The 26,120-nt window shown below is 41.4% G+C and overlaps 2 protein-coding genes and 1 long non-coding RNA gene across 7 annotated transcripts; all 3 read right to left on the reverse strand.

The window, feature by feature from the left end:
- Positions 1-4,838: 4,838 nt before the first annotated feature.
- Positions 4,839-12,927, reverse strand: LOC148997306 (uncharacterized). Its single transcript, XM_089119745.1, has 2 exons — positions 12,847-12,927; positions 4,839-6,875 (listed from the first exon to the last, which is right to left on the reverse strand). The coding sequence occupies exons 1-2, from the start codon at positions 12,925-12,927 to the stop codon at positions 4,839-4,841; spliced, it is 2,118 nt and encodes a 705-aa protein (XP_088975871.1).
- Positions 12,928-14,344: 1,417 nt separating this feature from the next.
- LOC148997307 (uncharacterized) lies at positions 14,345-18,001 on the reverse strand. Of its 2 annotated transcripts, XR_016146150.1 has the most exons (5): positions 17,272-18,001; positions 17,019-17,070; positions 16,645-16,765; positions 16,174-16,270; positions 14,345-14,878 (listed from the first exon to the last, which is right to left on the reverse strand). It is a non-coding gene; the product is annotated as an uncharacterized LOC148997307 (long non-coding RNA). The 2 variants fall into 2 exon arrangements; XR_016146144.1 differs by having other exon boundaries at positions 14,346-14,878; positions 17,019-18,001.
- Positions 18,002-21,161: 3,160 nt separating this feature from the next.
- On the reverse strand, positions 21,162-25,915 carry LOC148997308 (uncharacterized). 4 transcript variants are annotated; one of them, XM_089118964.1, is made up of 13 exons: positions 25,811-25,915; positions 25,587-25,728; positions 24,787-25,434; positions 23,811-24,583; positions 23,554-23,673; positions 23,445-23,492; positions 23,254-23,337; positions 23,079-23,144; positions 22,259-22,310; positions 22,120-22,173; positions 21,942-21,986; positions 21,787-21,851; positions 21,162-21,300 (listed from the first exon to the last, which is right to left on the reverse strand). In XM_089118964.1, the coding sequence occupies exons 1-9, from the start codon at positions 25,892-25,894 to the stop codon at positions 22,266-22,268; spliced, it is 2,010 nt and encodes a 669-aa protein (XP_088975090.1). In that variant the 5' UTR covers positions 25,895-25,915; the 3' UTR covers positions 21,162-21,300; positions 21,787-21,851; positions 21,942-21,986; positions 22,120-22,173; positions 22,259-22,265. The 4 variants fall into 4 exon arrangements, with proteins under 4 accessions (XP_088975090.1, XP_088975075.1, XP_088975086.1 ...); XM_089118949.1 differs by having other exon boundaries at positions 23,811-24,694; XM_089118960.1 differs by lacking the exon at positions 23,254-23,337 and having other exon boundaries at positions 23,811-24,694.
- Positions 25,916-26,120: the final 205 nt, after the last annotated feature.

Consider the following 26,120-nt stretch of genomic DNA (forward strand, 5'->3'; position numbering starts at 1 on the left):
GTTCATCCCTGCCCTCGCTTCATCACGGGTGGGGATACACACGATCTGTGTGTTGTTTGTTTGGGAGTGCAGCATGCTCAGTCGGCTCTCGAGGGGGCCGGCTGTGCACTGCGAGTGTCTGCCCATGAAGACACTTCGCTCCCGCCGGGCACTCTTCGAGGAGAGTGGTTCGGTGCGCGCTCCCCGCGGCTCGGGTCCCGCTGCTGCCGAGGCACAGCGAAGGCTTGCGTCGTGGGGATCGCAGATGGATCTATCAGCGGGGATTGAGACGGGCCCCGCCCTTTCTCTGCCCTTACCTGGTAGATCCAGTGCCTCAGTTCTCGCTGCGGGAGTCCGCGTTGCGGTTTTTCCTGCCCGGGCTGAGGCGCCATCACTTCAATTATCCAGTTCTGAGGAGCTGGATGTTGAAAGTGTGGATGCAGAGTCTATGGACTCAGTGGAGAGCGGGGGAAGCTCGTTTGCCATCCCAGTCTCCCGCGAATGTAGTAAAAATAAAGGAAAAAAAAAAAAAAAAATGGAGGTTTTTGACTCGGGCTGTGGAAAAATTAACCATTGAATGGCCAGTTGAGAAACAAGAGTCGAGAGAGTAAAATGGATGAGAGATTTTTAATATCACACTCACTACCTCCATGCCGGTGTTTGCCCTTCTTCCCCGATCTACACACCGAGGTGTGTAGATCGTGGAACAAACCAGTGTCAGCTAGAATTTTGACACACCAGACCTCTATGTATGCTAATATTGCTGGGTCTAGGAGATATGAGTGAGGGGGAGGTCGTCGGCACTGACGTGATTAATGAGATACTGCGTCAGGCGGCAGATATTTCTCTCCGTGCCACCAAGGAGACGGCCAGATCAGTCGGCCGCTCTATGGCAGCCCTGGTGGCCACGGAGAGGCATCTGTGGCTAAATCTGGCTAATATGAAGGAGAAAGATAAAGCGTTTCTCCTGGATGCACCGCTGTCGTCCGGGGAAAAAACAGGCAGCGGCGCTCCAGAAATGTCTCCCCCTCCGTACTCATCCTTCGGGGGCTGCTGGGCGAGAGCAGCCCCGCCCGTCGAGAGAGCGTCGCGGGCTCCTCCCCAGCAAAACTGGGCTGAGACGCGGCGTTCTCAGGCGAGGTCTTCCCGGGATAGAACCGTTCTGAGGACGGTTATTGTCGCCAGGAAGGCTTCGTCGAAGAAGTCCTGACGCCACTGGTGTCAGGCTACTGAGGGTGGTCCCCACCGTGAGACAGAGGTGTTCGCCGCTGAATCCGGCGCCCGCTCTCTCTCGGTGCCCTCAGGGGTTCGTTCTGCCAACCCTGCCTGTAATGGGGGGTGCAGACGGTCCCAGCGAGCGATTTCCCGAGGGACGCTCGTTTGCTCCGAGGAGCGATACAGAACGGTCGTTAAACCCTGCCTGTGCGCGGTCACAGGGCGCTGTTTCTGTTTTTAAAAACTACTCCAGAGGCCAGTCTCGAGAGACTGGTACCCTTAGTAGAATTTCTGGTAGAATGGGGAAGTCTTCCAAATATATCTCGTTGGGTCCTGCAGACTATCGAACGCGGGTACGCGATCCAGTTCAGGTCGCGTCCACCTCGTTTCCGGGGGGTTTTTGCCCACAGTGGTGACCCCCGAGCAGGCTCTGGTTATGGAACAAGAAGTGAAAGCTCTGCTACTGAAGGGGGCGATAGAACGAGTTCTTCCTCCCGACAGAGAGCTGGGGTATTACAGCCGGTACTTCATTGTTCCAAAGAAGGATGGGCGGCTGCGTCCGATTTTAGACCTGCGCCTCTTAAATCGGTCAGTAGGGAAGCTCAAGTTCTAAATGCTGACTCTCAAGCAGATCGTGTCACAGATCAGGTCCGAGGACTGGTTTCGTCACGATAGACCTAAAAAAAGACGCGTACTTCCATATCTCCATCCTTCCGCAACATCGGAAGTTCCTGAGGTTCGCTTTTTGGGGCGAAGCGTACCAATATCGGGTCCTTCCATTCGGCCTAGCGTTATCTCCTCGAACCTTCACGAAATGCATGGACGCGGCCTTGGCCCGCTGCGTCTCCAGGGCATTCGCATTTTAAATTACATCGACGATTGGTTGATTCTGGCTCAATCGGAGCATCAGGCGATTCGGCATCGAGATGCCGTCCTCGCCCACATCAGAAGGTTGGGGTTGAGACTCAACGCTAAGAAGAGTGTGCTTTCGCCAGTTCAGCGGACCACTTTTCTAGGCGTGGTATGGGATTCGACGACGATGCAGGCACGTCTGTCGCCGGCTTGTATAGCCTCGATTATCTCGACTGTCAAGCAAGTGAAGCTAGGCCAGTCACTCACTGTAAAGGAATTCCAGAGAATTCTGGGTCTGATGGCAGCAGCATCCAACGTGTTACCGTGCGGCCTGCTGTACATGAGACCACTACAGTGGTGGCTCAAGACCAAGGGGTTCTCCCCGAGGGGAAAGCCGCTCCGCAAGATCAAGGTCACGCGACGTGGTCTCCGTGCCCTGGCTATGTGGAAAGAACCTTGGTTCCTGTCCCTGGGACCTGCGCTGGGAGCCCCGTGTCGCCGGGTAACGGTGACGACGGATGCCTCTCTCACGGGCTGGGGAGCGATCATGAGTGGTCGCTCGGCCCGCGGGTTGTGGCAAGACCATCATCTCCGATGGCATATAAATTGTCTAGAGATGATGGCGGTGTTTCAGGCTCTGAAACACTTTCTCCCAGACCTCAGAGATCATCATGTTCTTGTCCGGTCAGACAACATGTCTGTGGTCTCTTACATAAACCACCAGGGGGGTCTGCAGGGACCCGTTCTGCTGAACCTGCCTGTGAGGGTGGGCGCAGACGGTCCTAGCGAGTGGTTTCCCGAGGGAAGCTCGTTTGCTCCGAGGAGCGATACAGAACAGTCGTTAAACCCTGCCTGTGCGCGGTCACAGGGCACTGTTTCTGTCTCTATAATTACTCCAGAGGCCAGTCTCGAGAGACTGGTACCCTTAGTGGAATTTCTGGCAGAATGAGAAAGTCTTCCAAATATATCTCGATGGGTCCTGCAGACTATCGAACGCGGGTACGCGATCCAGTTCAGGTCACGTCCGCCTCGTTTTCGGGGGATTTTGCCTACAGTGGTATCCCCCGAGCAGGCTCTGGTCATGGAACAAGAGGTGAAAGCTCTGTTACTGAAGGGGGCGATAGAACGAGTTCTTCCCCCCGACAGAGAGTTGGGGTATTACAGCCGTTACTTCATTGTTCCAAAGAAGCTAACGATATACGCCTCCCTCACGGGCTGGGGGCGATCATGAGTGGTCGCTCAGCCCGGGGTCTGTGGACTTTCTCCCAGACCTGAGGGGTCACCATGTTCTTGTCCGGTCAGACAGCACATCGGGGGTCTTTTTATAGACCATCAAGGGGGTCTGCGCTCATGTCCATTATTCAGGCTAGCGCCAGATCCTTCTGTGGGCCCAGGGGAAGCTTTTTCTTTGGCGATTTTATATCCCAGGATATTTAAATCGGGGAGCAGACATCCTGTCGAGGCAGGGGCCGAGGCCCGGGGCGTGGAGACTCCACCCCGAGGTGGTGGAGCTCCTATGGAGTCATTTCGGTCATACCGAGGTAGGCCTATTTGAATCCAGGGACTGAGACACTGCATGCTGTGGTTTCTCTGTATCCACCAGCCCCTCTGGGGTTGGATGCGATGGTACAGGAGTGGCCGAGGTCACCCCTGTACGCATTTCCCCCGATTGCTCTGCTCCCAGGAGTTCTGGAGAGGGTTCACCGAGTCGGGGTCTTTCTACTGTTAGTAGCCCCGCGTTGGCCGGCCCGAGTATGGATGCGGGTCGATACTTCACCCCCGCCCAGATCTATGGAGGTTGTGGCTTGGCCTCTGAGGGGGCCCAGCTCATAGAATCGGGTCTCTCGACTGAGGTCGTGGAGACCATCCTCCAATCCAGAGCTCCGTCCACGAGGAGATTATATGCCTTGAGGTGGCAATGTTTCACCTCTTGGTGGGGAGAACACCAGTTGGACCCAGTTAACTGCCCGGTGTGGCGGTGCTGGAATTCCTTTGGAGCATTTCTCCACAGGGTTATCCCACTCCACACTAAAGGTGTATGTGGTGGCCTATCTGCTTACCACGTCCCTTTGAGTGGAGCTTTTCACGGGAGATACCCATTGGTAATTCTTTTTCTTCGTGGTATTGTGAGGTCAGACCAAGAGAAACTAATCTGCTCTGCCCTCTGAGGGCTCTAGATGCTTATGTCCACAGAGCTGCCCTGTGGAGAAAGCCTGAACAGTTATCTGTTTGTTTTGGACCTCCGAAGAAAGGTTGTCCCACATCTGAGCAGAGGTTGAGTAAGTGAGTGGTCGAGGCCATCTCATTTGCATATGAGTCCGCCGGTCAGCCTTCTCCTTTGGCTGTCTGGGCTCACTCAACCAGGGGTATGGTAGCTCCGCTCCAGGGGCGCAGGTGCTTTCGTCTAAATATGTGCCTGATTTCATACAACGGACACCTGCTCGCATGGCGGCGTTGGTATTAGCGTTCCCACGGCGTTTACACGCAGCTCGAAGTTCCCTGAATGGGAACGTCTCTGGTTACGTATGTAACCCTAGTTCCCTGAAGGGAACGAGACGCTGCGTGTCTATGCCATACTCCCAGCATGCCCGTGAGCGCTTGCTTCAGTCCTATCAGAAGCTGTTGCGCTTGTGTTTCGGGGATGCTTTATAGTTTCCTGGTCGATACGTCACCCCGCCTATGACGTTCCGTCTCGCCATTGGACAGATTTCATACGTGCTTCATGACTCGTCACGCAGAGGCGTTCCCACGGCGTTTACACGCAGCGTCTCGTTCCCTTCAGGGAACTAGGGTTACATACGTAACCAGAGACGTTCAGTTGCCTCTGCCAAGTTGGGAACCTCAATTTTATAAGACATGTAGTCTCTGTCAAAACAGACTGTACTCAACATCTGACACTCAAAACAATACAAAGAAGAATTTATGACAAATATGTTCCTCACAAGTCCAAATTCAGGTAGGCTACTAGCATTTGCCATACACACAAGTAATGATTTTTCACGAATGTATTTGTTACCATTCAAAGTAATCCACTTAACAGACACTGCATGGCTTATCTGATCAACTCCGAAGTAGTCCCTTACTTTTCCTGTTAAATATGGCATGTTTTTTACTTCTGATACTGGTCCCAATACACATTCGCTGGAAAAAATAGGGTGATCGGAATTGTTTACATTCTGACAGCATTCAAACATTTGGTTATGCTTAATCAAGGACTTGCATACATTTTTGAAATTTACTTTTGAAACCCATTTTTTAAAAAAACAATGTTTGGATTCGAATCTCATGCACATGTGACGTACCATTGGTCCCAACAGTTTAATCTGGGATGGAATATGAATCAAGTAATGTTGTTTAGGTGTAATGTTGTTCTCTGAGAAAAGGTCCTTAAAATGTTTAAGATGCTGTTCAATAAGTACTTTCAACTTGTCAATAGTCTCAAGGCAAATAACTGGTGAAAACAAAATTTGAACTATCTCCAGAAGCTCAAGAATGAATGATAAATAAGCAGTACCTCTAATCACATCCAACAGAAATGGCAATATTTTGAGTAAAACAAGCATTTGACCTGATGACTGTTTCAGTTTGTTGTCATTGGAAGCTAATGTACTGTACGCAATAGGGCTTGGTCTATCTCTAGTATCTTGTGGAGAGTATGGGAAACCAATGATATCAGAATTGAAAGCATCTAGGTCCAGTTGTCCCAAAAGAACCAATTGTTTCAACATACACTTAATTTCCAAAGGAGCAATGCCCTCGAGAATGACATGCATTATATCTTGAGGTGTTTGTTGGATTAAATTGAAGGCAGGGAAATCCATTACTTTGCTCCTTCGGTTTATTCCGTATGTAGTTTTAAGGCTGTTCCTGAGATACTCAGTGCTGGCTTTCTCAATGTCACTGCACTGTCGAATATGTCTTTCTAGGGTCCTTTGCTCAAAGTTATCTTCATTAAAAAACATTTGCATGTCCTCAAAAGAACATTCACAATGTCTGCATTTACTGTACGCAAAGCCCACGCCCTCTTTAAATCCACACAACTCATGTTGAGCTAAAGTATCTCCACAAATGGAAACCACTGCACCATATAGTTCATGTTCACCACTTGCAAGATGAATTTTCACACCATTATATAGCTTTACCAAGTCCTCATGCAATCTTGCCAATATGGCATCAACTCCACATTCTGAGAGTTCACTTTGCTTCGCAATGGCAAGAAGGCGGATTGAAGCTAATTTTGACCTGTACTTTGGATTAATGTTTCCCAAAGTGTAGTAAAACATGAGCAATTTATTCTTTGAGGCATGAGACCCAAGGGGATTGCAAATTTCGATTTCATCCGAATAAAGGATTATCTGTAAAGCAGAGGGTCTAGAAGAAAATAAAGGGTGTGACAGCATGAGTTCAGCATCTATGATGTCATAAAAATATCCACCACTGCATTTCTTGGATCCACTATTTATCATGGCAAAGATTTTGGGATGAGACAGTAATTGTTCTAAACTCTTTATCAGGGGTATATAATAGAAACATTTGTTTTTTATAGCAAGATCTCTTCTTTTATCTCTTTTCTGACAACAAATTGCCAATCCAACTGAAACCTCTTCTGCTTCCACAAAATTGAATTTTTCTTTTATGACACTGTCCTGTCTATATGATGTTGAAACTGCGGCAAATGGATCTTTAAAAGAGTCAAAGAGTCCCAAAGCTTCTTGCTGAAGTTCACTTCCTGCATGTCTTTGGAATACTGTTTGTAGCTGACTCCTCAAGCTGTTCAGTAACTGAGCTTGATACTCTTGAACTGCTGCCACAACATCATTAACACCGCTCTGAAAAAAAAAAAGGAACATTAATTAGTTGGGAGATACACTGAACATTACAACATCACTGAATGAAAACACTGATAGATCAGTTGTTTTAAGTTTTAATAGTGGCCCATACTAATTTTAGAGCTATAATTTATGGGGCATTTTGTAAGGTATATAGTATTTATAAAATAAAAAAAATAAAAAACAGAAGATGAGTATATATACACACTTGGGTTGGGCCGATAGACAATGTCTGTCAGCCATCAGTTTAGCTGGCATCCCATTCATTTTTATTCAAAATAGAAATCTAGAGTCTTTACCATCACTTTTTTAAAATCACTTTAAAACATCCATGCTGAATAAAAGTATTTAAAAAAAAACCTGACCCCAAACTTTTGAATGGTACTGTATATTGTTACAAACGATTTTGATTTTAATAAATGTTGTTCTTTAACTTTTTATTCATCCAAAAATACAAAAAAAAAGTATCACAGGTTATTAAAAAAAAAAAGAAAAGAAAAAAAAATCAAGCAGCACAATTGTGTCCAACATGGATGATAAATCAGCATATTAGATCTTGGAGGATCATGTGACACTGAAGACTGGAGCAGGTGGGCCACAGTAGGGGCAATTTTCAACCACTTGAAAAGAGAGAACTCTAGATAAACTTAATCTTAAAACTCTAACTCGTAATTATGTTCATCATTTTATTTATGAGTTTCTAGGCTATTTTAAGTCATAAAGTGAAATTTAATGAATGGCTTGGGTTGACAGGTTGGATATCTTATGGATTTCAGTCATTGCATTCAGTGGGGCAGTGGGTCTCTGAGCCCTCCCAAGCTCAACAGCACCCTGCATTTTTTCCACACGCGCCTCATTCTCTCACAACTCTTCATGTTCATCATAAGACTGCTTTTATGTTATTAAGATACTCAACAAAACAGACATTTTGCCATACTTGTGTGTTCTTGTAAGTTCATGCACAAAAGAGAACCGTATTCTGGCATGCTGTCTGTATGGACGATACTGGCGCTCATGTTTCTGTGTGGGTGTGTCATAGTTAGGACATTCACTAGCAGTGCAATCTTATGTCTTGTCGCACACAAATGGTTTAAAAGCATTTGCATGAATAAAAGCGGGATCATATAGTGTAACACTAGCCAAAGGATGACAAAAATAAACGGATGCTGTGGTAATGCATAAAATATTTTAACACGTTAATCTCATCGTTTTGCGTAAAATAATCGCATAGACATGACATCGCAATTGCAAAATTATAAATCGTGCAGCACTACCCTCAAACAAATTAAAACATTTCTGAGAAACAATGTCAAGTGCTTAATGTGGTCATCGAAAAATGTGCTAATATTAAGCAACAGCGGGCCAAATTCTTATACAAAAAATAACTCACCATCAAATAAGCAAAAGCATAAATCAATTAATTTAAACGTGCTCTTGTAAATAGCCTCAGGGCTCGCAAAATCGCTAGCCCGGCGTCCCGGGGATATTGTGTTTTCCAGTCGGGCTACCAAAATGCATAACCGGCCTGCCCGATGGGCTATCTGAAATAGTGTAATCAAATGCCTCCCTTTATTCACATTATTTACTAGCTATTTTAAAGAAAAACTTGCGCAGTCATATTTTTGATCATGCTGATTGATTTTAATCTGTGGAGCCATTTGTCAATCAATCATAGGTTAATCAGATATTCCGGTAGCCTAGCCTGGGAAAACCCAGACAACTTCCGGCAAATTTAGATTTGCTCTGCAAGCAAGTCCGGCAAAGAGCTCATTCAATCCCATTTCTAATCCGTCAAAATCGAGGCACCAATCAGAAATGTTAGGGCGGGCTTTACACGATGACAACAACGCAGGGACAGTGAAATAGATTTTGTACATTACAAAGATGGAAGCTGCCGTGGAACATCACTTGTTCAAATGGTTTGAATCAGCTATCGCATCTGTTTTAAGCGATTTGAACATTTCCTTTTTGTTAAAACCCGAGCAAAGAACACATGTTTCTCTGTCGCTCTCCATTCATAATCGTCTCCTGCATTGCTCTGATTGGTTTTAGGTCGATCCAATTGCATCCAGAGGTATTTGAGCGACGTCCGTTGGTGACGTCCCTTTGGAAATGATTTGTCTATGAAGCTTTGCCAGACCATAACTCACTGAGAATCTACTGAGAATGGTCTGGTTTTAACCAGGCTACCGGTAGAGTTGGGCATCGAGAACCGGTTCCAACTTGGAACTGTTTAAAAAATAACGATGCCATTGGAACATTTGTTTTCGATTCCAATCATCGGTTCCAAATTGGCAACTTTTGGTCCATAGTGGCCACCGGATTTATGAAAGTGCTTGCGGCGCCCGCGTGTTCTGTTGCAACCAAGAAGCACGGTAGGGATGTGATGGTGAGGATATTTTCCCACCGGTTAATCAACGCGCAACAACACCGGCATCATCAGCGGAGGCTTTTACATCGCTATTTTAAAGGCAAACGAAAAATGTGCGCATTTGCACAGACATGCATAACGATGCGGTCGGGCAGAGCAGCCCTGTTTTGTTACTGTGCCCTGAATTGCCGCTAATTTGAAAACTAAAATATTTTTTTTTACATTGCTTATAAAAAGCTGGTGTAGCAGTGTGCACTTCACAGATTAACGTCGGTGGATTTGAACTTGGCTTTAACTGAGGCAATCTTTCACGACACATCAGAGAGCTACAAAACGTTAGCCCTATTGTTTAATTTTCTTTGACCAAATTTGAAAGTGGAGACTTTGTTTCATATTAAATATTACCTGCTCGGTCCTGTCCGTCAGCGTCCTCTATTTTTCACTGGTTGAATCCGAAATCGCCCTCTAAACCCTCATTCACTAAATTTGGCCTATTCCCTACGTTAGTCCACTAATACTCTTCACTAAAGGAGTGAATGAAAATGAGTGAGCGAATTCTGACAGTCGTTGAGCGTTCCTAAGCTGTACACAAAAAAACAGACATTCTGGCATAATTTGTGTGTTATGGTTTGTTCAAGCCCGAAAGTTAACTCGATACAGACGCGCGTCTTTTCTGTGGGTCGTGTGTGTGTGTGTGTAATAGACAGGACTTAACGGATACTGAAATCGCATTAAATATTTAAAGGCACACCGTGAACCTTTTGACCTAAAGAGTTGACGCATACGAGTTATTTTAAATGAATCCTCAGGCCAATATAAAGCGCTTGACACTATCAATGGAACGAGCAGGGCTGCCCTCTTGAAATACCGCCTATGTAAGTTTGGAGAAGACCATTGACCAGGTCATGTGCCCTGGAGAACGCCTGGAGAACGTATTGCTTTACGGCCGTCACTGTGTGTCTGCACACACAGGCCGTTTCTCAATACCAGGTACGCAAACTTCGGACTTGCATCCTTGGTAGTTCGGACTTGCCAAGGTCGACGAGAGGAGCAAGTTTGGTTATTCTGCAAATGGAACAGTGCATTCTTGATCGTGTCACTGGCTACACCGGTTATCTATTTATCTATATTTTAGGCAACAATAAAACAAAATATGGTATAAAACACTACTCTGCCTCTTTTCATTTAAAACAAATCTTAAACATATTAATGGCCACACAAATCTGGTTCAGGCAACGCGTACATTGATTATCTTTACTGCATATATTTAAAACAACAAGAAATATAAAACACAACCCAGCTTTTTTTTTTCATTTTAAAAATATGAAACATTATTGATCATTAAAACTGACATTTCAAAAACAGACAGGGTTGTGTCATTTTATTTTATTATACATAAATATGTACAGTGAAAAGAATGTAGGCCTAGCCTATAGTAAAAAAAAAATTAAAAATATTCTATATATTATCAAATATATAAAATAAGATTACACAACCCTGTCTCTTTTTGTTAAATGTCAGTTTTAGACCCCGTTTACACCTGGTATTAAAATGCGATCTGTATCCAGATAAGTTATCCGGATAATAAAAAACGCATGTTAATGCAAGGTGTAAACGCGTTGTGATCGGATCGTGATCGGATCTGCCTGACCACATCTGGAGGTAGTCTGGCTCGCATTGTGTCCGGATCTTTACTAGGTGTAAACGCAATCTGGTTGTTGAAACCACATATGTATATTTTACTCCTCCCAAAAATGCTAAAAAATAAACGAGTGAGAGCGTGTTATATAGGCTATATGTCATGTTATAGCCTAGTCAGATGCGACACGCGACACGCATCACCGCAGATGAGCAGCTGAGCGTCTATTCAACGTGCAAACATCGCAAATAAAAGTGAAAGTAAGTCACAGACGCAGTTAACACATCTTCAAGTAAAGAAACGAAATTATCTTACCAGGCCTGTTGCCACTCTCTCTTATTGATGTCTCTGATTTGGAAATTAGCCGATGATCAATAAAATGCCGCTCAGATCTCTTGCTTTTGGTGGCGTGCAATCCAATAAATCTGCATATAACGCAGGAGGTGAAGATCGGATTTATATCCGTTTTGCAAAAACACATTTATGTGGCCAGGTGTAAACGGAATCAGTACTTATTATCCGGATAACTTATCTGGATACAGATCGCATTTTAATACCAGGTGTAAACGGGGTCTTAATGATCAATAATATACAGTATAAAAGTAACTAGCCTAAAAGTCAGCCAAAACGTTTTGCCATGAAACAAACTATAGATTAATGAGACCAAAGATCGACTTATACACAAGATGAATTATATAATCTCATGTTTAACCACTAGACTAGAGACATCAGAGCCAGTGGCAAACAGAAGTACTAGCCGAGGAAAAGCTGTTCCAGTAGGGGTTAATGAGCGCTGAACGCCCAGTGATCGCCTGGATCTCACAACTCCGCAAACGTCAGATTCATTTTTAAAATAGGTGCAATCTTTATAAATGAACCACAGATTTGAGATTTAAACATTACTACATAAACTACATTCTCGACTGAAACTAGGGCTGGGAATTGCTGGGTACTTCACGATACGATATGCTATACATTGTTCACGATACCGATAATTTCACGATATGGGTGATACTGCGATAATCGATATATTATCAATAACTCACAATATATCATGTTTTAAGAAATACATTTTTTTTTCTAATTTTTTTTCTTATCAGTTGCAACAAAACAGTCAAACACTATTTTAGTGTAACATTGCTGCAATCAGTAGTAGGGCTGGGCGATAAAACAATAACAATAATAGATTGCGATATAATTTTTACTTGATACAACGATATCAAGAGTTTGATACATGTTCGATAATGTTTATGCGCAAAAAAACGGCTATGCTATATGCTATAGGCTATGCCTGGTTTTATCTGTGGTTATCATGATCTAAATGCATGATAATGGATGACCAATTAATTTTAATAAAATTAAAACAGTCAGAATATTACATTTTACCAAATGAAATTGAGGTCATTAATTTTTTTAACAGATTTTACTGTTTTTGTAAATGAACATAAATTTAACTTAAATCTGCATCCTAACTCAAGATAATACTACTGTCAACTCACTGTCAAATGCGTTTCGAGACAAAACATGTAATATTAATATTGCAGCCTGCACTGCAAACTGTGCTGAAGAAACATCCCATTAACACATGCAGAAACTAAGAAATTAATTTTTCTATTAAGATATTTATTTTGTTAAGGAAAAAATTACACATTTGAATGTTCTACCTGAGATTTGTGAAATGTTCACCTGTTTGTCATGATATCTTCTGACAATAAAGAGTAGTTTAAAACCACAATTAATGCTCTGGTTTCTACAACTTTCACTTAAGAGCAAAAATCTGCCTTTAAACTTAAAAGAAATAAAAATTTGACATTTACCGTGATACATTTCGATATCGACTGATATAAAAAAAAGTTATCGTAATTTTGTTGTCCATATCGCCCAGCCCTAATCAGTAGTAATAAAAATGTTTACGCCGGGGTGTGTTGGCTTCGAGCCAGAACCAACCACGGCTTTCTCACAGAGCTCCGGGTGATGACGCGTGAGGTGTCTGTGCATGTGGTCGTCTTTCCCGTGTAGCGGACTTTTGCAAAGCCAGACATCCCAAGTCTCCCGGAAGTGTCTCCCTAATGACCACAAATTAGTTCAAATCTCCCGGAATCTAGAGCGCGCATGTGAGACAGAACATACTGCGCACATAACATAGCGCACACACACGGCAGAGAGGGAGTGAGCGAGAGACATTGCGTGTGTGCCTCATGATAGTCAACTCGGATAATGAATAGAGCGTGTGCGTTTTATGACGGCTTTTAAGATTGATACTTGGCAAGAGCGCATCGAGAATCGATCGCGGGAGTAAATATTGTGAGATATCACCATATCGATATTTTAGCACACCCCTACCTGAAACACTCTTATACACATTTTTATATTACGTGGGTTTTCTCCTCCGCTTGTGGCCTCTAGAGGCGCTAGACGTGAAAGTTACAGGTTGAGCGCCCCAGTGGCCAAAAGTTTGCGGTGTGCCTTCTAATACAAAACTAAAACTCATTATTGAATCAAAATAAAATTTTCCTCTGTGAAGTGACGTGTTTTGACCCCACCCCTCAAAGAAGCAGAATCTAAAAGAACTGAAATCAGAATCGTTCAAATCGCCCACAATACCATTCAGAATCCCCACCTAAATTTATTATCAGAAGCCGCTACTGGACTTGCAATGGTGTATATACTGGATATGGCTTTGATTCACAAAAAAAGACATTATATTTTTTAAGTATATTTAAAAAGATAGTTATAATTGCATATTGTTATATTTTACAGTATTATGTTTTTTTCTGTATATTTGACCAAATCAATGCTGGCTTGAGCATTTAAGAGACTTCTTTCAAAAACGTTACGCATGTAAAACAAACACACACACGCGTTATTTTACTGATACTCACCTGTGAGAGATGGTGTTTCTCTCTAGCAGTCATCACAATAGAAGCGGCATGTCTGGATAGCACATCATCACTCGATAATTCATCATTCTAAACACGAAGAAAACATTAAATATTAAATACTATATTTAATGTATAAAACTGTTACATAACAGACTACACTGTTAAAAAAATCTCCGTTAAAAAACGGAAAAAGTGCTGGTAATTAATTACCAGCACTTTTTCCGTTTTTGTACGGGCACTTCCGTAAACCTTAGAACGGAAATTTCCGTAGATTTACATGAGTTTTTCTGTACCATTGACGGACATTTCCGTCAAACCTAAAATGGAAAATTCCGTATTTTCTGTACTATTCATGGATAATCCTTATACAGAAATTTATATTTTGGTAGCAAATAATTCAAGAACAATATATACATATTGAACATGTTTTATTTTTCTGTAAAAATTTCATGTAAACATTCTTAAAACGCATTCAATGGGTAAAAATTGATATACACAGACAGACACACACAATTTAACAATGTGCAAAGCACCATAAAAAATTGCTTGTATTGTGGAAAAAGTTAAGACATTACACAAACATGGGAGAAATGAAAAAAAAAAAAGAAATTGAGCAGGTACTTGCACAATATTGGTGTTGTACCAAATAGCTCACAAAATTATTTTAAAAAAATGGAAAAAAAAAAACCTTCATAAACTGTGAAAGTCAAGATTCAAAACATTTTCAAATGCAATACTAATAGAATACGATACAATACAGAAACAAACAAAATGCAATGAAGATAAGGCTTCTGCTTTTAAAAATTGCTTTAGACTTCTAGTCAATAGAGTGAAATGTTTGGACACATGCAGAATGGATGCAAATTGAATACCACACAAGTCCTCTGGAGGAAACGTCCAACCCAGTGTAGAATCCAGCGCATTGCACCCAAAAAAAGGATGGATTAAGCAAATCGAAGAAGATCTGAAGATCCAGCGGCTTGACCCACAGCAAGGCACGATTAGTCGCCACAGTTCGAAAAGCATAGAGACAAGTGATCGAATGAGTTCGAAATCCTGCGGCACCCACAGCAGCATACTGGATGCGAGGTCGTCCTCCCCAAGATGCCAGCTAGGGATTAAAGAAGAGTGAAATGTTAGTGTTGATGCCATTTTTCTGTAAGAGAACACAATATTACATAAAGCATAAGCTCACCCCAAAATTTTAATTTGTAATTACTCACACGCACGTTGTTCCACACGTCCTCACAAGAGTTACATTCATCTTTAGAACAAAAATGAAGATCTTTTTGAGGAACTCTGAGAGATTTCTGTCCTTCCATTGACAGCTGAGGCAACTACCACTTTCAAGTTTCAGAAAGGTATAGACACAAATGTAATCCATGTGACTCCAGTGGTTTAACCCCAAATTTATAAAGTGGCACAAATGTTTTGTTGCTAGAATCTTATCGCATCACATTTGGATAGGACTCTAACACTGTGTTACTTTTATTATGATCTTACTATCTTTCTGAAGCTTGAAGTGGTAGGAGTAAGCAGAGGGAGAGCTGTCAACAGAGGGAGAGAACGCTCTCAGATTTCATTAAAGGGATAGTTCACTTTGAAATTAATTTTTGATATCTTTTATCTTACTTCTAGGGCATCCAAGATGTAGGTGCCTTTGTTTCCACAGTATTTTCAATTTTGATATTTTTAGGTCAAACCGTTCTTGTCTGTAAGTCATATAATGCAGGTTTATGGGGTTCACCCTGAAAAAGTGAAACTGAAAAAGCATGCACAGAGAAGTCCAAATTAAACATGATTCAATGACTCCTAAATGCAAGTACACATAGATGGCCTAAGACACGAAACAAGCAGTTTGTGTGAGAAAACGAACAGTATTTATATTGTTTTTACCTCGTGTAATCACAGCCACGTCCAAGTGATCTGAAGGCACAGGGCGCTTCGGTCTGCGCAAGTGCGCCGGAAGTGATCCTTCAGATCACTTGGACGTGGCTGTGATTACAAGAGGTAAAAACAATTTAAATACTGTTCGTTTTCTCACACAAACCGCTCGTTTTGTGTTTTAGGCCATCAATGTGTACTTACATTCACGAGTCATTAAATCATGTTTAATTTGGACGTCTCTGTGCATGCTCTTTAGGGGGACCCAGGGTGAACCCCATAAACCTCCATTATATGACTGACAGACAAGAACGGTTTGACCTAAAAATATCAAACTTGAAAATACTGTGGAAACAAAGACACCTACATTTTGGATGTCCTTGAGGTATAAAAGATTTCAAAAATGTATTTCAAAGTGAACTATCCCTTTAAGATCTTAACAACTTGCATGAAAAACGTTCATTTTTCGGTATGTTCAGTTAAAGTTCCATTTTGAGATTTGACAAAAGCTTGAAACTTTACCTGGTTTTTCGAAGTTGTTCATACAGGAACTTCAGCAGTTTTGGAGGAATGGGGACGTTTCCTTCATCTCAGCCTTTTCAACCTTCGTTCAGGATTTCTACACAGGAAAGTTGGAAATGAAAAAAAAAAAAAGGATAAATTTTTAGCTACACAAGAAATTAAATGAAGGAAAATTAACTACAAAGTATCATGTAGACCAGGTTGAGGTTGACAAACAAATGTACAGTATTTTACATTCACTAAATTATCAACTATAAAAAAATTATCAGCCATTCCTAATTCTCTCAAATTCAAACACTGTTTAAAAAATGCTAAGACTTTTTTCCAGTGGACTCCAATTGCATGTCATGTCAGCTTGTCTGCATGCTCAACTATAGGCTACATTCTAATACGTTTCATTATTTTCAACTAAATAAACAGAATCACAATAACATGTTCTATAAATAATTTGATTAAAAATGTGTTGCTTACCTTTATATGAACTCCAGGATAAGTGCCATATTCTTCAGGTATTTTGCATCTTACTGCCTCAATAGGGTAGGAGATGTGGTCAATAACTTCTTGAATGACAGCAACCCTGAATGTCCACCACCTGAAACAGAAAAAGATATTACTAAATGAAAAACATAACACGATCACTTCAAAAAAACGCTTTAAACATAGTTGTTTAAATCTTCCCTATACAATTTGTATTTCTACCGACCATGTAAACATAAATATCTTTGAAGGGGGTATTCAGCAACCAACTTTTTCTATAAACAGACTTTATTCTTCAGACTTTAAATTCAAATGCGTTTTGCCAGTATTGAACATTCATAATAATGCTAATAAAACAAAATACAAACCCATAAGAAGCATGCAGGTGGTGCTTGGGATGTAAACTACAGCAGAAAAGTCCTGTTAATAGATAAGAAAACAACAGAAACATTATGAAATGAACAAATGAGAAGGGAAAGAATGACTAACATTACAGGCAGAAGTTCAGATAATAGCAGTCATGCTAAATGTAAATTAATCTTTCATTATTTGGGGTTTAAAGTCGTGTGTGTCATCTAAAACAAAAACATGAAGTCTAACGTAAACATAACGTTAACTTACCTCATTTTGCAGAAAAGGTGCTGGTGTTTTCCTTGATCCAGCTGTAGCGGTCAAGTTACTGCATATTCACAAACAGTCTCTTCACGTTGTGTCTTCATGCCTTTCAAATCAAGCAAGTCTTAATGGCGTTTACTTTTCTTGACGATTCCTCTGGTTGCTTTTGCTTGAAGGCATTAAATTGCTCTAAAAACACTAGCTAACGTTAGAACTATCACAACTAGTTAACGGATTCGCTCGGCAAGAAATAAACCGCATCACGACAAATAAAAGTAAATAAGCCCATTACAACAAGGACACTACAATCGAGAACCTCCACGAGTCTTAACTAACTCTTTCAATGTGTGACGATATGCATAAAATGATAAACGTGACGGCTCCGACATTCATTTGCCTACCAGTTAATGCCAGATGGTAACTAAAAATAACGTTACGTTAACAGCTTATCAAGCAAAACATAATTTTCGTTTTTAAGTTTAAGTTTTACCACATAAGTGTCAGAATGGCTTCCACACACCCGAAATCCGGCTCTAAAAAGCAACTTTGCCCGCGGTCATCTGCGTGTGTAATGGCGGATGCGTCTTAAACTTTTCGCGCTGCCGGGATCTTGTTCCCACAATGCAACGCGAAATTCAAAATAAGGGTAAAAGATCCGTAAAAGACAAATACGGAAAAAATCCTTCACATTTATATGGTACATTGTACCGTATTTTTACGGAAATTTTTTACAGTGTACTGCTACTGCTATGATATTAACAACATAAGAACTTATTAATTTACCGTGGTTTCTTGGGGGAGGCGTGAAGAACAGGAGTCATCTGAAGGCCTGTTTGGAACGAGTAGAGAGGGATTCGAATCCGAGGTTTCATTCGGTACATCCTGTGGGCCCGGGTTCTGAGGCGACTGTAAAACAGTGTTACTGCTTAAGCCAGCGAAAACTGTTTCACCAGTGTCAAACGCATTAAAATCACCAAAATGTTCCACAGGATCAGCAAGAGACGGTTGTAGATCCACATTACTACCCAATGTCGTTTCATTATCCGAACTGTTACTTGAGTTGCGAGTATCCTGATTATCCACCGCCGTTGGTCCACTATATGCCCACAAGTTGTTGCCATTCACTGTTCTTCTAGGTTCACTGGCTGACCTCTCTCTCCGATGTGATCTGCTTCTACCCACGCCATCTAGATATTGTGAGTGTGTTCGTCTGATGTGATACCAAAAAGAGTTGTAGACTCTGTACTCTTTAGTGCACCCATCTATTCCACAAACCAGGCGGAAATCTGGACTACGACTATGTGCAAAATTGATGTGACTTAATAAAGATTTGAGAGAAAGAGCCACAAATACATAACAAATGACGCAGCGCCAAATCATTGTTTCTGGTTAAATTAAACCAAGCTTTGTACCTCAGATAAAACCGAAGAGTTGAGTTTAAAATCGTATCTTTCCATCGAAACCAACGTGCCAAACTAACATGTACAACACAGGACGAGGAAGAGAACCGCGCGCGCTTTGATCTTGTGACGCATGACGACGTTTTGTAATAAGCATGCGCAATCAACGCGCCAACTGCAGCGAATGAGGAGCACTCAGTCAGTGGCACTTCCTACTACCGCCAGTTTCTCACCATGGATGCACTTGATGGTGTTGCGATTTCCACACTTAAAGGTAAGTCATTTGTAAAAATGTGTTGCAAATTTCCTCTATTGGCCATTCTGTGTGTTTGAAATTGAATTGTTATCGAAAATGATTCCTACTGGAAACAACCTGTAACGGAATGAAATTAGCTGACAGCTGCCAAACTCTGACACGCTCAGCACGCTCGCGCTCCACATTAATTTTCTCACACAGAGAAAAATCGCGAAGAGGACACTGACACAGACAGACAAAGATAGAGCAGGTTACTTTTCATATTAAACGAATCATCAGCTCTCAGATTCTGTCAATTTTATTACGAAATTCGAACAATAAAAACTGTTTTAGCACTTGTAAATGTGACTGCTGTTGTAACGTTAGTGCCTCAGTTCAAGCGGCACGTGAACCGAATAATATCTCTTACTCTTCTTTACTATGTTAATAGTAAATAAACACGAATGAACAATTAGGTATGTTGAAAGATACGTAACTCACCGAAATGTGTGTAACATACATAATATCAATGAGTGTTTTTCAACCGTGGAAAGAGGTCAATAAAACTGGAGAACTGTAAAAAAAAAAAAAAAAAAAAAAAGTTACCTCAGGAAAGCGTGTAATGACCGTAGCACGTTAGTTGGCTTGAAAAATTAGCTAAATATGTGCACTATATTACGTATATATATATATATATATATATATATATATATATATACAGTGCCCTCCACAATTATTCAGTAGCACCTCAATGCAGAACATGAAATCCACGGGGAGGAGTCGGATCAGGATCCAAGGGGCGGAGTCGGATCCAGATTCAGGGGGCGGAGTTGGATTTCCTCGCACTGCATTCTGATTGGTCGACAGATTCCTATCTGTTTAGAGAAAATGGCGTCATTTTAGCGGCCCCTAATTTAATAACAAAAGATCGTTGCGACGGAAGCGAATCAATCAAAACTAACTTTAGCTGAAAGTAACAATAAAGAACCACAATTTAGCTAAACAATCTCAGTTACCTTAAATTATACGTTTATCTCTGTAAAGCTGCTTTGTAACAAATCTACAATGTTAGCGCAATATAAATGAAGATGACTTGACTTTTGACGGGAAAAACAAAGTTGCTGAAAACAAATCTTATTTAATAAAGTTTAAAAAGTTACAAACACTGTAGTTTGTACATTGTGTGAATGTGTACCTTTTATTACGTATAGTGGTGGGCAATAGCCAAGTATTTTATTAGATTTTTTTAATTATTATTATTTGGAACAAGCATATAATTATAATCAAAAATAAAAAGATTGGTTACATTTAATCTTCCCTGAAAAGCATGTGGTTCATTGTTACGTGCAAGAATATCTCTTAAAAAGAAGTGTATTCTTTGATAGGCTGATCTTTTACCCCTCTCAGTAATTCACATGCACTTTGATTTCAAATACTTTTTTTGAAATACCAATTTTCAGAGATTTTAAATCAAGTTTTAAATTAAGCAGAAAATATGTTTGATTTTTCCACAACTGATTATGCAACTGTAAGTGACTATATTATAGCAGCACTCATTTTATACTTATAAATGACTTCACAATGGAATCTGACATCATTTACATAACATAAGAGCATCTCAATTACATAAATGCATGAAAAATTAATAGGATTAAATCGGAGGGGAAAAACACATATTTATTAACACACTAGGTAAAACAGACATTTGAAAACAGTAGGGAAACTTTGAAGGCAAAACATAAGGAAAACCACATTGGGAAAACACGCAGAACGACAAAAACATTACAGGGAAACCATTCACAATTAGTTAATTCATCCAAAAATGGTCAAAACAGATCTGGCAGAACTCGCTGCAGAAGTCTGGGTGGGTGTCTTCACTTGTTATTCTAAAAAGTTCCCCCTTTCTTCCTCGACCTCCATATCCTGTGGGTTAGCAGAAAGTAAATACTTCAATGTATTAATTCATCATTGAAAGTAAAACACTCCATGGCAACAACTAACAATGCATACCTGGAGTGCAGTGTTTGTACACGTCTCCACATTGCCGACACGTTTCCAGTTTGTACATTTTGTAGTACTCCGCCTTGTAGTACGGTGAGAAAACAGTCCAATTTGTGACACCTGTACACATAAAACTTTTTTTTTTAAATCACACACAAAAATACACAAGGCTGGAATTCATTGACCAGCCAATCAAGCAAAAAATAAATAAGTAAATAAAAATAACGCAAAAAATAAACACTTACTATCAAGCCAAAGAAAATGGGCTCGTCTCCTGAAGCCTTCCCGTGTCACAAGGTCTCTGAAGCGAGTGCACACAAGGGCCAGCTTCAAAATTGCCTCATCACCCTCCTGGAGAACCAGATCAATAAAAATGTCCTCCAGAACAGATGCTGGCAACTGTGAACAAATGTACAAAAAAGAGAAACAAAAGAAAAGATAATGGCCCAAAAGCCCAGTTCTTCAATTTATCTAGGTCTTTGTTTTTAGTATACATGTATGTAGTGAATACTACATAAATATATACCAAAGTGGATAGTGGATACTACATACATATATACGTGACGGCCAGACTGTTTTTATTGTGAAGTAAAATCTAGAGTGATTGTGAAGTCAAGGTTGTATAAAATCCACATACTCGCTGTACAAGGAATACAATCACTGGTATTCTGTGAGGCAAAATTTGTACAATGTGCAAATTGCTAGTAACTTGTCAGACATTATACCATAAGAATCCAGTGGTCCTTGTGACAACCATGCATGTAATCCACTTGATACTTCTTGAGGCTTGAGGCTTCCCTATAACATGGAAAAATGGTTTAAAAAATAAAAACAAAGTGAAAACTTTGGAAAGACTGTTTTTTGTTTTGCAAATCTGATTCTCACCTTTCATGGCTCATGCACTTTAATGCTAGGTTCAGCCAACACCCTCGGATTAAAGGCATTTCAGTCTAAGGAAACAAAAAACAAAAAAACATCAAAAACTGAGACAAAATGAAAGAGTCATCAAAACATGTCTCTAATAAATTAAAGGCTCTCACCTGGGTAAAATCAAATGGCCACTCAAAAGTAATGTATAGTGCATACTGTAACACATAATTTATTTATTTAAAAATTTTTCATTTCCAATCACTTACAAATTCTTCCTATACTCATTGCCTTTGAAATGCAATCCCCAAAGTCAGGTAAGGTTAACTTGAAGCTTCATTTATCACATACCATTAGCATGAACACTCCACAGTCCAAGTGGTCTCTCTGCGATGGTGGAATATCCTGACAAAAATCCAAAATATACTATATACATTTTGTATTGATGACAGTTGTCAGAAAACAGTGTTGAATGCTGAGTGCAATGTACCTTGTTCTTAACGAGTTGCCAGTTTCCAGCTATCAATTTTGTTGCGATCATGCTTCAAAAGAGAACAGATACAGAGTTAAAACTTTTTAAAAGTTGAAAACAGTTTTAAACTTAGGAACCACCTCTATAGGTCCGATTTTGAAAAACCCGCTTGGGTTGCAGTAGCAAGTTTGGCATGCACTTTGTTCTTTACTGTTACAGTTCTTTCAATGCCATTCTTTCAGTGGTTGACTAGGCCTAAACCAACATTGTGCATACTACTGAATTTCAAAAGATTTGGGCATTGAAGAAATGTAAAAGAATAGTTACATTTCTAAATAAAAACCTCTGGCTCAGTCTTTATGACAGAGATACAGTTGGATCTTTTAGGCAAAGACCATCTCAACACCAAACATGCAAACATTAAAAAGTACACAAACAGCAGTCAACTTTGCACTGAACAGGGGACAAAGAACAGTCCCAAACCTCGCACTGAACGGGGGACAAAGAACAGTCCCAAACCTCGCACTGAACGGGGGACAAAGAACAGTCCCTACATATTAGTCGAAAACCTGAACATGGACACATAATACGCCTGCCCAAAACCACAAGGATCGGATGAATCAAGAATGTACATCCTTTTAAGTTTGGGCTTCATGACCTGTGAATATATGTAAATCAATTAAAACAATGTTGACAGAACAGTGCATTGGTCTTGTTTATCTCACATTGGAATGTACAAACCTACTGCTTACTCACTCCTCATTAAAACTGCAACAGGTCTGTCTTCAACACCTATTTAAAATGCTAAAAGATGACACAATTGACAGTCAAAACTTACACACAAGTGCCAGTGTCCAGGTGTCCATATAGGAAAAAGGATGCAGTCTTTAAATGCTGCATCTGCCTGTTGGTGAGCAAATTAAACGGATCAAAGTTTATAGTGCAACAACAGTGTAGAGTACAAACACATTACTTTAATCAAATTATAATTATATGAAGTAATAACCACTAACCGGTAGTGACTCAAAGGGGTCTACGCATTGAGGTGGACTCCAACATGCCAATACATAGGAATCCACATCAAGGACATCTAACCCCTAATATCAAATGAAAGTGATTAAGTATAGCTATATCAAAACCATAACTTTCATAACAACCTATGCATTCACATATGGTATTAAATATAAGCAAAATCATAACATACCTTGTGTCCAGCAAGGTAGCAGATCAATGAAAGGCAGCAGTTTACAACCTAGCAAAAGAATAATGTTAGCGCAGGCAAACCATAATGGAACCATATAAATGTTACTTACTGTTGCCTCCAGTTCACAATTGGTTCCCAGACCAACACAATCTGCTCTTCTTAAGACTGTTGTGCCAACAGAACAGACTACTTCGTCCTGTGGCTTTGTGCAATCTAATACAAAGTCATGCTGGAAAATGGAAAATACATATCAGCACTCTCCACAATTTCCCTGACCCAACAATTGAGTTATTTTGTGGATCACGAACAAGTGTTGGTGAAATGACAATGAAAATGTCCATTGGATACTGGCAAAAGGAAATTTACCAAAGTTTTCGGGCCTTCCCAGCGCCGGAAGTCTTTTATTTCCCTTTCCGCATGCATCAGCCTAGCCACGGATCCATCCGTCCCATCAGAGGGTGTGGCTGCAGGTGTCCCATCAGAGGCTGTGGCTGCAGGTGTCCCATCAGAGGGTGTGGCTGCAGGTGTCCCATCAGAGGGTGTGGCTGCAGGTGTCCCATCAGAGGCTGTGGCTGCAGGTGTCCCATCAGAGGCTGTGGCTGCAGGTGTCCCATCAGAGGCTGTGGCTGCAGGTGTCCCATCAGAGGGTGTGGCTGCAGGTGTCCCATCAGAGGCTGTGGCTGCAGGTGTCCCATCAGAGGCTGTGGCTGCAGGTGTCCCATCAGAGGGTGTGGCTGCAGGTGTCCCATCAGAGGCTGTGGCTGCAGGTGTCCCATCAGAGGGTGTGGCTGCAGGTGTCCCATCAGAGGCTGTGGCTGCAGGTGTCCCATCAGAGGGTGTGGCTGCAGGTGTCCCATCAGAGGCTGTGGCTGCAGGTGTCCCATCAGAGGCTGTGGCTGCAGGTGTCCCATCAGAGGGTGTGGCTGCAGGTGTCCCATCAGAGGCTGTGGCTGCAGGTGTCCCATCAGAGGGTGTGGCTGCAGGTGTCCCATCAGAGGGTGTGGCTGCAGGTGTCCCATCAGAGGGTGTGGCTGCAGGTGTCCCATCAGAGGCTGTGGCTGCAGGTGTCCCATCAGAGGCTGTGGCTGCAGGTGTCCCATCAGAGGCTGTGGCTGCAGGTGTCCCATCAGAGGGTGTGGCTGCAGGTGTCCCATCAGAGGGTGTGGCTGCAGGTGTCCCATCAGAGGGTGTGGCTGCAGGTGTCCCATCAGAGGGTGTGGCTGCAGGTGTCCCATCAGAGGGTGTGGCTACTGGGGTAGCACCAAAAAACAAAACAAAAATTGTACTATAACCAACAGAAAAAGTCATGACAGGAATAAAAATGTATAAACAATCGAGTTACCCATTATTATTTGGCCATGTACATCTAAATGCAACTGGGCATTTTGTGGTACAATCTTTCTGATGCCATCTTCTATCTTCTTATTTTGTTTTGTGTTGTAATGCTGTAGTATATTTCGCATCATGAAAATGTGTCCAGATGGAGTGAGTGTGTTGAGGAAGTAATTGTTTTTTCTCATGTCAGAAAAAAGCTGTTCAGCACATTGACTGTTCACCCAGCCTGCCAATTCTGGGACTATCTGAATTTTACGCAGTGCATCTCGGGCATCTTTTGTGTTATTTTCATGAAACAGATCGTAAAGCGCATAATGTTCAGCTGAACCTGTAACAGGGTGACAATCTGGATCGACATTGTCCTTCTTTTCCTTCAACCAAAGGAGGTTTACTTTCAGTTGACCGTCAACAGCTAGTTTGATATTTTCTGGAGTAGGCTCTTTTAGTCGTCCCTCATAAGGTCTGAAAGGGATACATTCTGGCTCCCTAAGGTTAGTGTGTGTGGCTAAGCCCCTTGCAAAGTCATAGATATTGACATTTGGGAAATGTTTAAAAGACAAAAGACAATCTGCGTAGTCCCGCGGAGACTCTGCCCGAAGGAGAAACTTCAGGGAATACACAACTCCACAGGGGCATGTGATGACTGCCCAACCCCCTAAAAAGCATAATAAATATGTTTTGGTTATGCTAATAAATATACAATTCTAAGCTGTCTTAAACAAAATTTATATTGACAGCAATACCCTGTGTTAAACACAGCACTATACACATTACATGGACTAAAATATTTCTCAAAAGTAATCCTACCTGAAGCCCCCCAAACCTTCTGGAAAACCTTGTCATAAGATGACCTGTTTCTCATCTCCTGTCTAAGTCTCAGAACAAGATCCATTTTGGAACCTGATGGGTCCAGACCACATTGCTTGCAAAGGCGCCGCACCACATCCACCTGCACATACAAGGTTGCAATAAAAAAAAAAAAAAACAATATATTGATTTGTTTATGTAGAAAACAAAATAAAAAAAATTACCTTTAGATCAGTAAGCACTTCTTCTAGCCTCTCTTCTGTAATTTGAAGTTCGGCATCTTCAGTAGCTGGTCGTGGGGCGTGCATCTTGGCATACTCAGTATTTAAAACAATTGCTGCGTTCCAAACCGCATACTTCCATACTATTTAGTATGGGAAAAAGAGTAGGCGAGCAAAAAAGTATGAATGAATCCAAAAGAGTAGGCGAGAATTACCTGGGTGACGTAGCAATTGTCGCGAGATTCGGACTTAAAGGGCACCTATTATGGAAAATTCACTTTTACATGGTGTTTGAACATACATGTGTGTTGGC

This window comes from Pimephales promelas, chromosome 2, assembly GCF_988280905.1.
Source record: "Pimephales promelas chromosome 2, fPimPro1.hap1.1, whole genome shotgun sequence".
In the NCBI taxonomy this organism is placed as follows: Eukaryota; Metazoa; Chordata; class Actinopteri; order Cypriniformes; family Leuciscidae; genus Pimephales; species Pimephales promelas.